At 40.8% G+C, this 16,750-nt stretch overlaps 1 protein-coding gene across 2 annotated transcripts in view; it reads right to left on the bottom strand.

Annotated features, from left to right (window-relative positions):
• ERBB4 (erb-b2 receptor tyrosine kinase 4) overlaps nt 1-16,750 on the bottom strand; it is a 599,687-nt gene that overhangs the window by 27,256 nt on the left and 555,681 nt on the right. For both annotated transcript variants that reach the window (XM_027636902.1, XM_027636901.1), the window contains exons 21-24: nt 9,239-9,394; nt 6,529-6,604; nt 4,408-4,554; nt 2,402-2,499 (exon numbers count right to left, since the gene is read on the bottom strand). In XM_027636902.1, coding sequence (XP_027492703.1) covers nt 2,402-2,499; nt 4,408-4,554; nt 6,529-6,604; nt 9,239-9,394 — 477 coding nt within the window. The remainder of the gene's footprint in view (nt 1-2,401; nt 2,500-4,407; nt 4,555-6,528; nt 6,605-9,238; nt 9,395-16,750) is intronic.

A 16,750-nucleotide genomic window follows, 5' to 3' on the forward strand; every position in this document is an offset into this window, starting at 1 on the left:
CTAATAGAGAGTGTCCAAAGGAGGGCAACGAAGATGGTGAAGAGTCTTGAGGGGAAGCTGTATGAGGAGTGGCTGAGGGCACTTGGTCTGTTCAGCCTGGAGAAGAGGAGACTGAGGGGAGACCTCATTGCAGTTACAACTTCCTTGTGAGGGGAAGAGGAGGGGCAGGCACTGATCTCTGCTCTGTGATGACCAGTGACAGGACCTGAGGGAATGGCCTGAAATTGTGTCAGGGGAGGTCTAGGTTGGATATTAGGAAGAGGTGCTTCACTCAATTGGGCACTGAACAGGCTCCCCTGGGAAGTGGTCACAGCACCAAGTCTGACAGAGTTCAAGAAGCATTTGGATGACACTCTTTGGCACATGGTGTGACTTGGGGATGGTCCTGTACACGGCTAAGAGTTGGACTTGGTGATCCTTGTAGATCCCTTCCAACTCAGCGTATTCTGTGATTCTGTGAAATATCTCAGCTATTTAGGCTGAAATAGGGACAGATGGGAACTGTTGCATCTGGGTGTTTATTTTAATTTGTATTTTTACGGATTTAGAGGATAAATTTTGCTCCATCCATATGGAAAGTTCTGCAAAATATAACGGAGCTAAAACCAATAAAAATCAAACTAGACAACAACAGCAATATGTGTTTGTATTGAAACACCACCTACAAGCTGGAGAGGTAAATCTGGGATGCACTTTGCTTGGTGCCACAAAACATCACAAAGGCAGCCCATGGCCGAACACATAAGAAACCATAGACTTCACTGCATGGTTAAAGAATTATCTCCCACTCCTCAAGAACTATTATGCTACATGTGGAATAAAGCAGGGAATGATGGATGTGCTGTAGGGTACATCCAGAGAAATTTTAAAAGCTCAATAGGAAGCTTGACATTCTTGATGGGAGGAATGGGGAGTCATGATGGCAGAGATATCAATAAAATGGAGTTACCCTGGTTTCTCCTCCAGAAGCTCAGAGCCTATATTGTGTGCAAGGAGCACTGGAGAGGAGCCTCACAGGATAAAACACCCACCAGACAATGCAACGGGGGAGGAAAAAGCAGGGGTAGAAAAGGAGGGAAGAGGTATTTGGAATACGGAAATGTCCTATCTAATGAAGTCATTTAATGAGATTGATTTTTCCAGAATCACTTGTATCTGCTGAACTTACAAGTTATCACAGCATGGAGTACTGCTAAGGAAATTCCACACTCAGCACCACAAATCCTGACTAGTGTTTTACTTTCCAACTGTATTTTACTTCTGCTGAAGATGGGAGAGCAGCGTGCGTTCCCACTGTGCAGGAACACACCATGAGTTGTCTGGCGCGTCTACACAGTGAAATGAAACACCATACGGTGAGACTGGCACTACACTCAGAGGCACTCAGGAGACCTGAAGTGGCAGTGACTGTGCTTCTGGAGGCTCTTCACTAGGAAATCTTACATCAGTTTGAAACTGAGGACCAGCTGGGTGTACCTCTGCCCTGTACTCCACGGCATAAGATATAGCACCAGGGTATCATTACTTGGATCTAACCATTCCCATGCTCTGGTCTCTGGTGTTTCACCATCACCTTACTTCTCTTAAGTTTTCATTTTCATTTGAATTGTTCACACACACTGGGACCACCTAAGGACCTTACCAATCAGATGCACTTTCTGTGGCTTGAGTCTGAGCTGTCAAAAACATACGCACAACTCTAGGCTCCCTCAGAATGTATGAAAGGTCGCACACCTGTACTCAGCCACACACAGCTCCACTGTGATGTACTCAAGAGATACTGCTGGCACAGTGCAGTTCCACGGGATGAACCATGCTGGTGTGGCTCTGTCACAAAGATGTGAAGCCTACAGAGTCTACACAACCTAAGGAGAACAGAGAGGGAAGCTTCTGTCTAGCATTAGAGGTACCAGTGTGACAGAACGCCCTGTCTTCTGAGAAACCTTTATGTTTAGGCTATGAAAAGAAACTTTCTTGTGATCTCAGCAGTGCAGGGAAAAGTCTCATCAGGATAATCCTCCAAGATGCAACCTGATCAACTGTAGAGCCACGCAAGTCCTTGGACTAAAAGCAGACTCGCTGTCCATCAATGGAGAAAACTTGTCCCCAGTTTCATGAGAAAATGCAAAGTACTAGGCAGCCTGCAAAGCCAAATCTTGTATATGTGCTAATAATACAAGCTTAGGAAGTGAATTTCAGACTACTGTATTATTAGTATTATTGTTTTTGAGATACTGACACTGGCTATTCTACTTCATGCTTGTATAATACTGTGGTTGCTGCTTGCCTAAAGTTCAAGAACACCTCGAACTTCAAAAGATTCAAAGGCAATCCCCCTAACAGTCAGGTTTTACAGACAGAATATTTTTTTGGCCCCCTGTGATGTTGTAGACTTGCTTACCTGAATTACTAGGTATCTCTGAGGGTCTCGAGCCATTCTAGAGAATTCAGCAGCCAGCTCCTTGAATTTTGGCCGACTGTCAGCATCAATCATCCAGCCTGGGGACAGATGACAGATGACAAAGGAAAGAGTTAACCATCAAGGGAAGAAATCATTCAGTTTTTAAAAATGCACAAGTTTGAAGTCCTTGATAGCTCTAGCCTAAAGAAAAGATACAATAAAGAGCCCAGAAGAATGGAAAGCTTAGAATTCTGTGATGCATAAAGTGGAAAACACCTACGTTTGGCAAGACTAGATTGTTCCTTACTGCATGGATTTTTTTCTCACTTTGCTGAGCTCCTCTCTGTCCCAGAGACAGCAACAACTCCTTGCAATTTTCTCTGTCTTGCCCATTTAGATGTCAGTACTGACTATCTTTTGTTAAGGATGTGTCCAACCTCTAATACAATGAATCTGATCTCATCAGACTCTAGTGGATTTACTACAAAGTTACTACTAAATACAGTTTTACTTTAACTGACCTACTGTCCCACAGTGACTTGGATTAAAGAGTTGTTCAGCAGATTTACAGAATGACTGACCTGGCATCTGCCTTTCACCTATCTGCATCATAAGCACAGCCCTCACATGAGGCACTAGATATTATTCTAATAATGAAGAATGAAAAAAAAAATGAATAAAGGGTGATTCCTTTGTCCTTCACTCTCCAAGAAACATTCATTAGGAACAACAATTCTCAATCCTTGCTAATAACTTTTGCAAAACAAGCAGGTAATATAGGTAGTCACCACCAGCAAGTAGTTTCTCTCTGTCAGCTTTTTCTAATGGAAGATCCTATCAGCAGCTTCCCAAGAGCATGTTCTCTCTTTCCAGGCGTGCTAATGGAAGCAGGCCTTATCTCCTAAGTGTGATTGAGCCAAAGAAGTGACCAACACAGGAAAAAGAAAGCTACTAAACTTATAAAGAATTTCACACAAACATTACAGTCTGTGCATTAAGCTGTAACCTTTCATCTCCCAAATTACCACCTCTTCTAGAGCTTCCTTCTGTCCACTGACATTCGCTTCATGCTTATTAGAAATCTTACCAGATGGGACATTTTTGCACTCAATCAACATGGACCCCTTGCACTGTTCAGACAACTTCCACACCTGAATGCACAGTACAACTCTTTTCAGAAAATACTTTATTTACCTCTTGTAGTTTTCTTTTCTTTTTTTTTTTCACTGCTTTTGTGTACAATGAAAAAGGGAAAGGAGTATATAAGATGGATGAGGTGTCTGTATGTTAATCTTACTTAAATTAAGCCAGAAACATCAGAGAGATATTTCTAATTCTTTTTAAATTAGAAGCATAACCTTGGAGGATACTGTCACTGGTGGGGGTATCTTGGAGATAAAAGAGTAGGAAGAAATCATGTGCAGATGGTTTTTCTTTTTTGCTAAAGTAAAAATATTCATAAATTTTTGTACTGGACTAAGAATGATAAAAAAGTAATCCTCTCTGTAGTATTTCTTCTATTAATTTTACTTTTTATTATTACTATTGCAATAATAATTCTTGTTACTAACAATAAACCTTTGTGATTTCTTTCCTCAATATTTGGAACCAGCATTCCTCCTTACAACCTTCACTGGCTGGGTATCCAGGTACCATAATGACGTATAATACTATCTTTTTTAACATCAAAATTAATTGTCATGCAAATGACAAGGGTATACAATAACAATCATACAATTTTGACTTCACAGCAAGAATATGAGATACCATCTGACAGTAATAAGAAGCTGAACTAACTCAGCCCTTCACAGCTAAATTTGTATCATTTGCAATTGCAAAAGATGAGCATATAGTATTTAAATGGAATTTACAGTATCTTGGGAAGCTTTCGTTTTGAAACAACCTGTCCTATTCCCCAACACTCTCAGACGCTGCAGATACAAACGTTCTAAACCAGTGTCCCTCTAGCAGTGAGCACAGGGATGTTAAACGTGACAATTACTCACACTTCACCATCACCATATAGACATCAATAGTGCAGATTGGAGGCTGAGGCAACCGCTCTCCCTTCTCCAAGAGATCGGGGATCTCTCGAGTCGGGATTCCATCGTATGGCTTCCCACCAAAGGTCATAAGCTCCCAGATAGTGACTCCTAGACAGAAAAAAAGAGTGTCAGTATTTGAGGTCATGCTACTCAGTTTCCCTTACAGCACAGTGCTCTGGCCCAGTTCTGGACCGCAATCCCTTCTTCTTTGCCAGTGCCTGTAAAAACACTGAAGTTTGGTCTGGCGGGGAAATGAAGTGTCAAGTGAGCAACTACGTGGTGCTTAGTTGCCATCTGGGCTTAAACCACGACAATCTGCCACTTAGAAAACTCTGGAAAATGGCAAAACAGCACTACATGTTAATCTTCGAAAGAAACTTCCCTCATTTTTACTGGTGTAAAAAGCAGCATGACAGTTGTGAGGTACAAGAGAAAGGCCTGGGATGAACAGTGGTACAGTAAATGGATGCAATAACAGAAGAATACATCACACTCTTTTATCACATTGAAAAGGGAAATGAATGGCTGATGTACTTTATTATTTTAAAGGGAAAAAGTGCAGACGTTCCCTAACTTAGAGCATCATTTTCCCACAAAAGTACAGCATTGAGTAACATTAGACCATTGTCTTTGCCTTGTAAGTCATTCACAGGCACTTCTATTATTTTTTTCCTTAAATCACCTTATTTATTTGAGTTTATGATAGTGCTGTGCTACAAACCCAAGATTCTCTTTTTAAAAAGCCATAGGATTTGTTTTGGCTTTGGAGTTGGAAATAAAGATCATATATCATAAGTAACAAAATTTGTCCCCAAACAAAATCTTAAATATTGAAAATCCTACTCTCGCACCAATTTTTTAAAGTTTTTATTTGGTCATTTTAAACACACTTCCAGGTTATTACCATATTTTGCCAGCTGTCAAGCTAATGTGAAAGGTGATGGGCAAAATTACCATATGAATAAAACACATATTTATTTCACACTCATTCACCTCCTTGTTGATATTCAATAACTATTACTTGTCAACTGTTTATGGTCTTGTCCTTTCTGATTATAGATGTTCTGGGCTTCCTGCATTTAAAATGAATTTCATAAATGAAGGTATATTTTTTCCTAAGTGATACAGGGGATACAGAATTTGAAGAGAAAGAGCAGCTTTACAAGATCAGTTTAACTCTCACAGGTTTTTCTCAGCTGACTAGAAGAGGGCAGCTAACCAGTCACAGCAAACAGTGTCTTTTGCTGCTACCCACAGGTAAAAGTGAGTAATGACTAGAATCGTACACCCTTTTGGTTCAAAATGATATGGCAACAGGAAATGTAAATAGGACACCATAGCCCTAGATACTGCTGAAAATTGCCATTTATAAAGGTATACATGATCTTATTAGCAACAGCTATACTAGATAAACAGGCAGACGTCTCAGCAGATGTGGTACAACAGCTCATTTGGATAACAATTAACAACACTAAACAAACTTCTAATTTCTCAAATACAATTTATTTTTTGTGTGTGGGTAGCTCACCAATTTTCAAGTTATCTCTGAAATTAAATGGATGCTTTTTCTAGTTAGTTTGGAGAGCTTGTCTCTTCTTTTTCTTTCTCTAGCCATATTTGCTCTGTATTGTGACAAATTCTCTTCTATCTGACTGCAGATACAGAAAGTCCCATAAGTCTGAAAATGCCTTTTGACATTCATGGTTTTTAGAGTTGAGATTTTCAAAGACTGCTGAAAATTGTGACCTGCAGCCATATTTTTATGAATCTGTGCCTAAGCTGAAAGAGGCCTTCTTCTGTCATAACCATCAGGTAAATGGCTACCAGACCAGACCTTACAGCACTCATCCCAGCAGGAAACACTGTGATAATATATTTTAGTTAGCAGGGAAGTAACACAGGAGACTGTAACAACTGCTGCCTAGTTACACTTTTAAAAAAAAAAGAAACAAAAAATAAGGAAAAGCAACCCCCTCTGGATTTAACTCTTTTAGGAAAAGAGGATGTCTTTAACATAGTAACACAACTTGGGTTAATTCTTTAAAAGACACAAATTTTTAATTTAATCACATGAAGATTTACCATAGCTCCAAACATCACTCTGATGGGTAAATTTCCTGTAGTGTATGCACTCCAGAGCCATCCACTTAATCGGCATCTAGGGAAAGACAAGAGAAATGTACCCTTAGAAATACATTATTAAAACCATACAGACAAATTCTGTTTTAAGACATCAGCTTCCTTCCCGTTACCTTTTTCAACTGCAAGCTTGAAAAAAAGCAGCACAACCCAGCAGAGGAAATGGCTGTTTCTGCCCTCTGGAATGGGGCTTTGCCTCATAAAACACGTGGAGGTGAGAAACATGAACCGATTACCTGCAGAATTTCTCAATTTTATTGATTCAGATGTAGTGGAAAAACTCATGTTTTCATCAAACCTGTGTAAAGATGGGACAAACCACTTCATCCAGTTCCCCTAAATGAGAAGTGCAGCAGAGAAGGTGGAATGCAAAAGCTCTTTTGCCTCAGCAGTTTGCAACACTAGACGCTGCTATTTCAACTGCTCCCTAATGAGGCAAGTTAATAATGCAGCATCCATAATACTTCATAGTCCCCATCATCAGGGTAAACAGGCAATGGGGAGAACTTACAGTGCTTAATTTCTAACTCCTAATATTTGTTAGGAATTTAGTTGTCCCACTTCTCTTATCAGTACTGCAGGGAGAAAAGTTGCTCCCAAAACTAAGTCAAAAGTTACCTCTGGCTGTGAATCACCCTCAGGGGAGCTCATCTCTTTCAACAGAGAAGAGTGTGAAGGCAAACCAAACCTCAATTTGGCATAAGGGTCCACCCTCCTGAGTTTGTGTTACAATGGGATTCATGGTTTTCTATTCTTGAGCTGGCCTGATGGGCCCAGCTCAGTCCATGAATATCTAATGGACGCACACTTAGCAGATTTTTACCTGGCAGAGACTGGTATGGGTCACCTCTAATTGGGAACTATGGATGAGGTACTGGAATAAACTAAAGAGATATTTAACTGCAGAGAGAATATGAACAGATAGTGGGTGTAAAAGCAGAGGATGTGTCTTCATTCAAACCCTTACAAAAATACCTTCCATGGAGTTGACTAATGAGCATAACCCATAGAGTTATGGCAAAAATAGCACCCTGTAATAAGGCTGGCTTAGCTCTTGCGAAGGCAGTTCATCCTCCTCCACTAAACGCTGCAGAAGTGCATCGCTTTCATTCCCATTAAATATGGTTGGGTTGTTCCAAATATGAACAACTGTCGAAGGAGCAAAGGCTGCCTTGGTCATCATGAAGTAACTCAGATCGGAAGCAATCTCAGGACACCTCTAGCCCCACCTCAGGCTCACAGCAGGTTCAACTACTAGATCAGGCCAAGTTACTCAGGGTTTTATCCACTCTGGACTTGAAAACCTTCAAGGATGGAAACTGCATGACCTTTGTGGGCAACCTAATCAACCACCTGATTGCTCAGTCTGAACCTCCCTTAGCATGCTCTCAATACAACTTGAAGCTGCCTGTGTCTTCTGGATTTCAGAGAATACTTCTCTGGAATGAAGTGATACATCTGACATGTAAATGCTGCTCCAGAGCTCTCAGCAGTGTGACTGGCCTCACAAGTCCAAGATACAGCTGCCAGGGAACAGCTGGTTTGCAAAGACCAACTCATTTTCTGTCATTCGCTGGCTGATGGAAGGAAGAAGCATAGGGGTTTCTGAAAACAGGATTAGAGAACTGAAGGAATCAGGGAAAACTCCACCTTCCCTGCCAGGAGGTCTCTTTCCATGGGGAAATGGGAAGGCACCAGTGACTCCTCTCAAGCTCTTCACCTCAGTGACTGAACTGCTGGTGTGATCCATGCAGCACATGCCAAGGGCAGCAACCACACAAACAAGGCAGTAGCCCATCTCAGAGAACAGCACACACTGGCAACAGCTGTTTGTCCCAGACAAGGGCATAAGTGAGCACAGCAAAACACAGCAAGTAGACAGAAAGGAAACTGAACATCCAGGAAAAGGAATGACAGGAGAGGCAGAATCCCTTGGGATTCTGTGACATTGAAATATGAAATTTGAAGATGTTTAGGGAGCAGCCAGCAGCCGTATGCACTTATAGCCCTCTGAATTTTATAATGCATTAATCTGAAGGCAGTAGAAATGAGGTGAGGAACTATATGGATGTGGTGTGGTATGCTGGAAAGTAATAGGGGCAAATTTCTGTTTTCAAAATTATCCTTAAGCTGGCTTTTAGTGGCCTGGCATTCAGCATGGTGTTGGAGACATGGATGCCAGACAGCATACACACAGTCTCTTTCAGTGTGATGGAAGAGGTAAACTCTCTTATGATACAAATAGAAATATGTTCTGTGGCCTTCCCTTTTGCTTCCTGGAAAATTACTTGTCTGGGAAAATGGGACTGCAAGTTATTGAGGTGCACACTGACCAGAGAAACGGGCTCAGCAGGAATGCCCTAGAATATCCATCACTCAATGAACCGAACTCTTCAGAACAAGATGCAAAATGGAACATACGAACAAAATCTGAGTGTGAAAACTGTTCATGCAATTGTATTTCAGCACCTGGAGAAGCTCAATGAACAAAGAATGAACAGCTTTTATGTGTGCTGTCACAGGATTTTGCTAAGTCACTGACAGACTTTCTTACACAGATAATAGTCCCATAGGGATACACTGCCCTAAAGAGTAACTTCAGGAGGTTTGTCACAGCATGATAAATTTACTTCCAGACATGTTCAGTACTCACTTTCCCTCCATCAGCATTATACTCCTTTTCATCCCCCTCCAAAAGCCTGGCCAAGCCGAAGTCAGTGATTTTCACGTGGTTTGGTGATTTCACCAAGACGTTACGGGCTGCCAAGTCCCGGTGGACAAGTCTCCTCTCTTCCAGGTACATCATTCCCTGAAGGAATAAGAACAGTAAAAAAATTCAGTGAATCTTACATGATTTTTGGGAAATACCTTTCACTGGTGACATGTGAAATGTCTGGTTCACTTACAAGTATTCATAATGAGAAAATGGCCTAGAGGGCAGAAGTTAAACACTGCCATTACTCTGAGCAGGAAGTGGGATTAGATGGCCTTCGGTTACTCCAGTGTGAATGATTCTACAAGATTCAATTCCCAAAGGGAAAAAACCCCAACAAAATAGCACATAGATAACTCCTTTGCTTCAGCAAGTTTTAAATCTAGAAATGTGAGACAAAGAAAAGAAATATTGTGGCCCTTATTTTTCATACAGGAAATCTGCTGACCATAATCAATTATCAATTAAGCCAAAGCCCCACAGAAATTACGCCAGACTGGGAAACAATCCCAGCTCTGTAATGTTCCAAGCAAGTGTCTTCAATTCAAGATAAAGGTTCTTGTCCATCTCCAAATGGTTTTAAGTAGGATGCAAATTTTCACTGCCCTCAGATGAAAAACAATTTTTTATTCCAAGTGCTGAAATGCCCTTGCCTCTTCACTCCCTTACAATACTGCCTGTAGTACTATAATAAGACACTAGATCAATGGCCATTTTTTATGAGCATATATATTCTGTTAGAAGTACTTTTGTTAACAAGCTCATCCAGCTGCCTTTACAGATAAGGCAACATATACTCAAGCTTCCCAGCCTTAACCTTATTCTTATTCTGGTGGGAGACTAACCATCTACCATCAGTACGGAAGTTTACATGATGCTTTGTGACACTGAGACAACACCAAAGCTTGGTCTTATTAATTATTTGAGACACAAAGGATAGCTGGGCAGGATTACAAGCCTATAATTTCATTAAAAGGCATTTATGACATTAACCATCATTATAAGAACCTACAGATGAAATTACACACTTGATAATTACCCTTAAGGTATCTCTTAATATATTAGCTCTGTATAATATATATGGTAATTTTTAAAAAATCATTGCTGAATACCAAAGAGATCATATTATCTTACAATACAGATGATTCAGAGACCCACACATAGTGATTAAAACAACCAGATTACTCAGAGCCATAGTCCAGATTTTATTCCTCTTCACAGCCTAAGAAGTTCACACATACCTATCCCCATGCAAACTACCCCTCGCGACCAGAACGCAGCCCTTTGGTGACAGAAAGTGGGCAGCAGGTCAAGGGAGATTCTGCCACTCTACTCCACCCTGGAGAGACCCCACCTGCAGTTCTGCCTCCAGCTCTGGGTTCTCCAGCACAGGAGCTGTTGGAACGAGTCCAGAGGAGGCCACCGAGATGATTAAATGGATTGAGCATCAATCCTACAGCAGAAGGCTGAGAGAATCGGGATTTTTCAGCCTAGAGAAGAGAAGGCTCTGGGGTGACCTTATAGAAACTTCTGAAGGGTCTATAAGAGAGCTGAAGAGGAACTTTTTACAAGGACATGTAGGACATTTTACAAGGACAAGGCATAATGACTCTAAACTGAAAACGGTAGGTTTAGATTAGATATTAGGAAGAAATTCTTCCCTGTGAAGGTGGTGAGGTACCGAAACAGGTTGCCTCTGTTGATGCCCCATCCCTGCCAAGTGTTTAAGGCCAGGCTAGATGGAGCTCTGAGCAACCTGGACTAGTGGACAGTGTTCCCGCCCTTGGCAGGGAGCTGGAACAAGACGGTCTTAAAGGTCCCTTCCAATTATGATTCAATTGAAGTGAATGTCTTTACAAAAAACATCACATGGAGCCCTAAAACTGCTGTGGGATTTAGGAGGAAAATTTCAGTGCAAACACAATGAAAAGCTTTGAAAATGTGCAGGAGACTGTTTGGCATAAACACTATCTCATGCAGTCAACATGAAGGTGGTTTGAAAGTGGACACAGGAATTCTTTGGCATAAAGCAAATGGAATTATTCTTTAGAAGCACTGCTAGTTGAAGCAAACACACCCTCCTGCCAATTGCAAATCAATACTTTTGGCTTTTGACTATCAGAACTGTATGTCTTTGAAGGCATAATGTTTTCTGACATAAAATTAAACCCCATAGAAAAAGGACTGATAAATCTCATGGATTAAACAATTGTGAGTCACACAACAAACACATCATGAAATCAGAGGCACCATTACTTAGCACAAGAATCACCATCTGAAGAAACTGAACCAGAAAAAGACAACATGGGCAATAGCAATGGCACTGTGTAATAGAGGAAAATCACCCCAAAAATGGTCCCATAAAAGTCAGACAGATTGGGAAATCATATATCTCTAACACCGAACAATAACCAGAAAGGGCTTCAAGGCAGCATCAATATTACTCACAAGTACTCTGGGAATTAGGTGGACTTCAGCAAACTCCCAGTCTCATGTCCCTCCCTAAAATTATGCTGGTTTTTTGCAGTTCCTGAAAGTTCTGCCCCTGAAGCCAGGATTGCAGCCTTGTGACAGGTATCTGGGAGAAGCACAATCTCTTCCTCCACCTTTCATGGGATTAAGCATCTCTCTTCAGTCTTGCATCTTTCACTGCAGAAGAGCTCCTCCCTGAACAAAATCTCTCAAGGTGGTGTTGACATCTCTTTTCTACTTAGTTTAAGAAATATTTCAAATTTTTAGAATGAACAGAAGTCCTCCCAAAGCATCATGGAGTTAATTTCCACCATTCTTATATGGTCAAAATTCTCAATCCTCAAAATAACAGGGGGGAGGGGGAGAAAAGAAACATCCAAACCTGCAAATAGATCTTTGTGGGCAGGATCTGATGAGGGCACAAGAAGCCAGAGAATTTGATGAGAGATTTCTGCTGGCATCAGAATACATCTGGCCCAAATAAAATTACAATTTTTAACAGATTCACTTGCACCTATCAGCACTGAAATGATATGAAGATATTGAAAATTTCTTTTAACAGAAATGAAGAAATAGAATTTCTTTCTTGTTAAGAATGTAACCCGTACTGAGGCTTTGGCCTCCCATCTTTAGCTAATGATGGCAGGAACAGATGTTAAGGTGTCCAAAAACATCCTTCATTGAAAGAGTTAAACAAGCAAATTCTTAACCATGCCTCCTTGGTCTTATCTTACCTTCTTTACATATCTAATTTCCAATTATTTGTAAACATGTAGGTTAACAATTTAGGATATTACACTGTTTATTCTACTCATTCATTTTCATTTATTTCTATCTTGTGCTACTATTTAATATTGTCTTAGTAAGATTCTATTTCATTCAACCTAAACTCACACTTTCTTAAAAACGATAAAGATGTGTAATCACCAGCCTAAATATTGCTTCTCACCAATATCACATCTGGTTTTCTTTTATATCCAGAAAGAGGGTAGAAATAGCAGTCTGTGTATCAGTGTACTTACAGTTTACTTCATCTCTGTCAAACAAGCTTCTCAGGGCTTTTTCCCACCTGTGCTATCTGCAAAGCTAAAAACAGATGATGTAGGGTTGACAGCTACAAAATCCTCTGCAGAGTCCACGACCTGCAGGAATGTAAATCCTCCTAGGAATACTTGGTGTAAACATGTTCGATTTTCCTGATACCTAATCAACAAGTTTTAAAGGTGGGTGGCAGAAGTATAAATGAAAAGATGTGCATATATTTTCAGTATATGTATATATTTTCAATAAAATGAGACTATACAAGCAGAAGAAAAAGAATCTAAAAATGGGAATCCTGCAGTACTCACTGTGCCATACTGTCTAAACATATACTATGCCAAAAACCATCACTTGAAGACAGCTTTAAAGCTGGCAGGAAAAAAGCTCTGTATGCATCTCTAAGCTTTTAATATGACACAGAAGTATAATAAAAAATACTCTCTGTATGACACGGCTGGTGCCATCACCACCCCAAAAGCCCATGAGAGAACACCAAGAGGACATTTTAAGAGAGTTACAAGACAAAACTATGAGTGACCCTTGTCTGTAACAATGGAAAGAGATCTGTTTGTAAAAATGATGCTCTAAAGCCTGACCCAACAGACACTACGTGTGTCATCTGTGGTGTGATCTGTGAGGCTGGGGAAATAAAACACCCTTCAGGGCTTGTCCAAATCAGAGCTATGCTGTTCCCATACAATTATCAAAGTATAAAATGTCATGATAATATGAAACCCCACACTTTAGTACATGCATTAGAATATCCAGAATATGGGCAGGACTTAGGTGCTGAAATCACTGAGAGGGAGGTTTGACGTTAAGCCATTAATGGTCAGTTGTCCCATTATCTCGAGCCTAGATTAATCTCACATGGACACAGGAATCAGCCATGACCTACCCATCACTGATACTTCCTCATCACAGTCGCGGCAGAGGCTCCTCAGAGGGAATGTCATTAGAAATGTAATTATTGCTATGATCCCTCAACACTAAAATCACTCTCTGAATCAGAGCCCAATGCTATTAAAAAGTCAAACATCCCCTGCAAACAGGTATAACACAGATAAGTTGAGCAAGTCCCTTTGGAACCTCAGGATGAGTGAGGAATAGCCCTTTGTCTTTCACAGCTGGGGGTGGGAATCACTGGTTTTACTTGCTGAGGTGAATCCTGCTCTCATCAGTTTACTTTTGGAGCTGGGTAGGAGTAACAGAGAACAAAAACTACCTTGTTGAATAGACTAAAAGTTAGTAATTAAGAGCTATAAAAGAAGAAAGTCTTTCCCAGTTGTATTACGGACTGTTTTGAAGTCTCAGGCATGGTGTATAGACAGGTTTGGAATAGTCACTTCAGCTACAGTCAAGTATGTTCATTCTCTTTTTACAAGAAAAATGTCAGACCCGAAAATAAGATAACATGCTGGCAACAAACTGAAGTGGGACAATGGAAAGAAGACTTTGTGTCAAATGGGACAACTTTCTGATAGCTCCAAGTTCTGAACTACAGTAGAAAATATAACATTAGGTTCATAAAGCATTAGGACTTCCAGTGTTGCAGATATCTACAGAGGAGTATCACCAAAGTCAGGCTGGTGGTGGAAATAGGAGAACAAAGGGATTTTTTTAAAAAGGAAAATGAAGCATTTCTGGCAAGTCACAAGTTTGTCCTCTGAGATATCCTGCCTTTAAGTTGTGGCCATAATTTGCTGTTTTCTTACTTTGTTATTACCAGTGTTACTTTCTGCTGCTGTAATTTGTCTCCCAGTTTCTGGGGGCAGCATTTGAACACAGCCTCCATTTGTACTGCTCAGAGTGTAAGAGTTACAAGCACAGACTATTTCAGATGCTGTAATTTGATTTCCATCACTTCTTTTGACTTTTCAGAGTCCCACCTCCCTGCTGAAGATGCTTCTGGATTGGTTCAAAGGTGGCAGCTGCCACTCAGGGAACATCCAATTCTTTGAACTGCATGAGTCTTGCCTGAAAGCTCTTTCTATCAGGTACCTGTACTTCATTTCCAGAAAAAAGGTATTCACTGCTCAGGACAGAATTCAAGCAGGTATGTAAGTCATTAAATACAAAGTCCTTTTGGGATAATTACTAAAGATGAACTGAAGTGTGTTTAATCACTAACTAAAATTTAACATATGTCTTTGACCTTGCATGATGCAAAACAATTCAAATAAAAAAAGTAACTACAAAAACCTTCACCTGCCCAAAGAACTTTAGCAGTACCAGTGCACAGCAAAACCACTTCAAACGCTTTTTCCTCAGTGAGACCTTTTGTTGTTTTCTATAATATATGTATAAGTATTTCCCTAAACTGAGGGCATGTTGATCTTATTCCACCCAGGAATTAAAAGCTGCCTGTCTTTCTTTGATAATAACTTCCACCCACCAAAGCCAGCACACATGGCAGATTCATCAAACAGGTACAGGAAGAAAGAAAATTTCAAGTCCAACTCAAATCTCATAGACATTAGTCTGCAGCCTTGGAGACTGCTCTCTTACCATCCTAATAACTTGAGGCTAGCTTAATAATGTGAATCACTGCAGAAAGCCTCAAATGATCATCTCTTCCCCCACATACTCCATGGAAAAAGTGTAATTTTACCTAAGGCTAAATAGACTTTCAAGGAAAACACGGTGCCCTTTGTTGTCAGGAGCAACCGGATTCATCCAGGTAGCTGTTACTCCAGAGATGGCTGTGGGAGGGAAAAACTGACACTGCTCTGAAATACACTGACTCACCTGCAGAGGTGTGATGTGCCACGTAGGTCTGCCTGGGAGCTGGGACTGGAGGTCACCCTCATAGCCAAGGGAAAGTGAAGGATGCTCTCTATTTTGGTCCAGAGCTGGCACCAGACCGAGCTGGGGACTCACACTTTGTGCTATGCACACCTCCACCAGGTGAGCTGCCAAGGGTTTCTGAAAATGTCTGCTAACTCTAGTAAAGCTGGCAAGGGACACCCAGTCCTGCATTCAGGGCTGTGGTATAATTCCCAGTATTTAGGAGTTCAATTAGCTCCCGTCTATAAGAGGTAAGTTAATCTCTATCTTTTTGGTAAAGGGCAGACAAAGAAAGCTTATGTCATACGATTGTATTTCTTCCCATCTCCTGCTCACTTGATAAGCTCTCTCAAGGTTTCACTTCTCTACAGTTTAAGTTTGAAGCAATGTGCTATTCATATGTAACAAACCGCATCTTGTGGTAAAAGTGCTTTTATCTCAAGATGACCATCTTCAGATGCAGCCTTAGGACAGAAATTTGATATAAGTATCTGGATTTTCCTACAGCTCACAGGTTACGTCCACCTAAGCACAACCAGAGGACTGAAATTTTGCTAGACCTGCACTCAATGTGTGTGTGTGACATCAGCAGAGTGGATGCTGTGCATTCATGCCTGCTGATATACCCCTTTCCTCACAGTCCTTCTGTGACATTGCCATATGTTTTTGGACTAAACAGCTCAGAGCACACAGAAGCAAGACCAAGACTATCTATACCTGACATAAGAGACAGGATCCCAGTACAGCTGGATTTCTACCCCTATGGAAAGATAACCAGCAGCAATGCAACTCCTGCATGGGTAACTCAAGCTAGTTCTGCTGTGAAAAGAGTGGTGACGTTTTGCACTTGGGTAGGTCTTACATCTCTCCACTTGTGGATCACCCAGAAGTACAAATTCTGTCTGCTCACATAAAGGAGTGTGATTGCACATTGGCTGACTCAGCTGAAGCACAAAATAGGGATGAGCAGGCTTTGTACCAACCACAGGAGGACACACACTAGCTGTGGCAATATAAACATGCCAGTTACACATCAAAAGAGCAAGACTGGATAAAAAGAAGTCAGTGTGAGATCTTTGCTCTGCATCATGTGGCTGCTGCAGTATATTTGTTCAAGAAATAGGAGTCCTAAAGCCTGATTTACTGCACTGT

Source organism: Corapipo altera, unplaced genomic scaffold, assembly GCF_003945725.1.
Source record: "Corapipo altera isolate COAL_440 unplaced genomic scaffold, ASM394572v1 45, whole genome shotgun sequence".
NCBI classification, from domain to species: Eukaryota; Metazoa; Chordata; class Aves; order Passeriformes; family Pipridae; genus Corapipo; species Corapipo altera.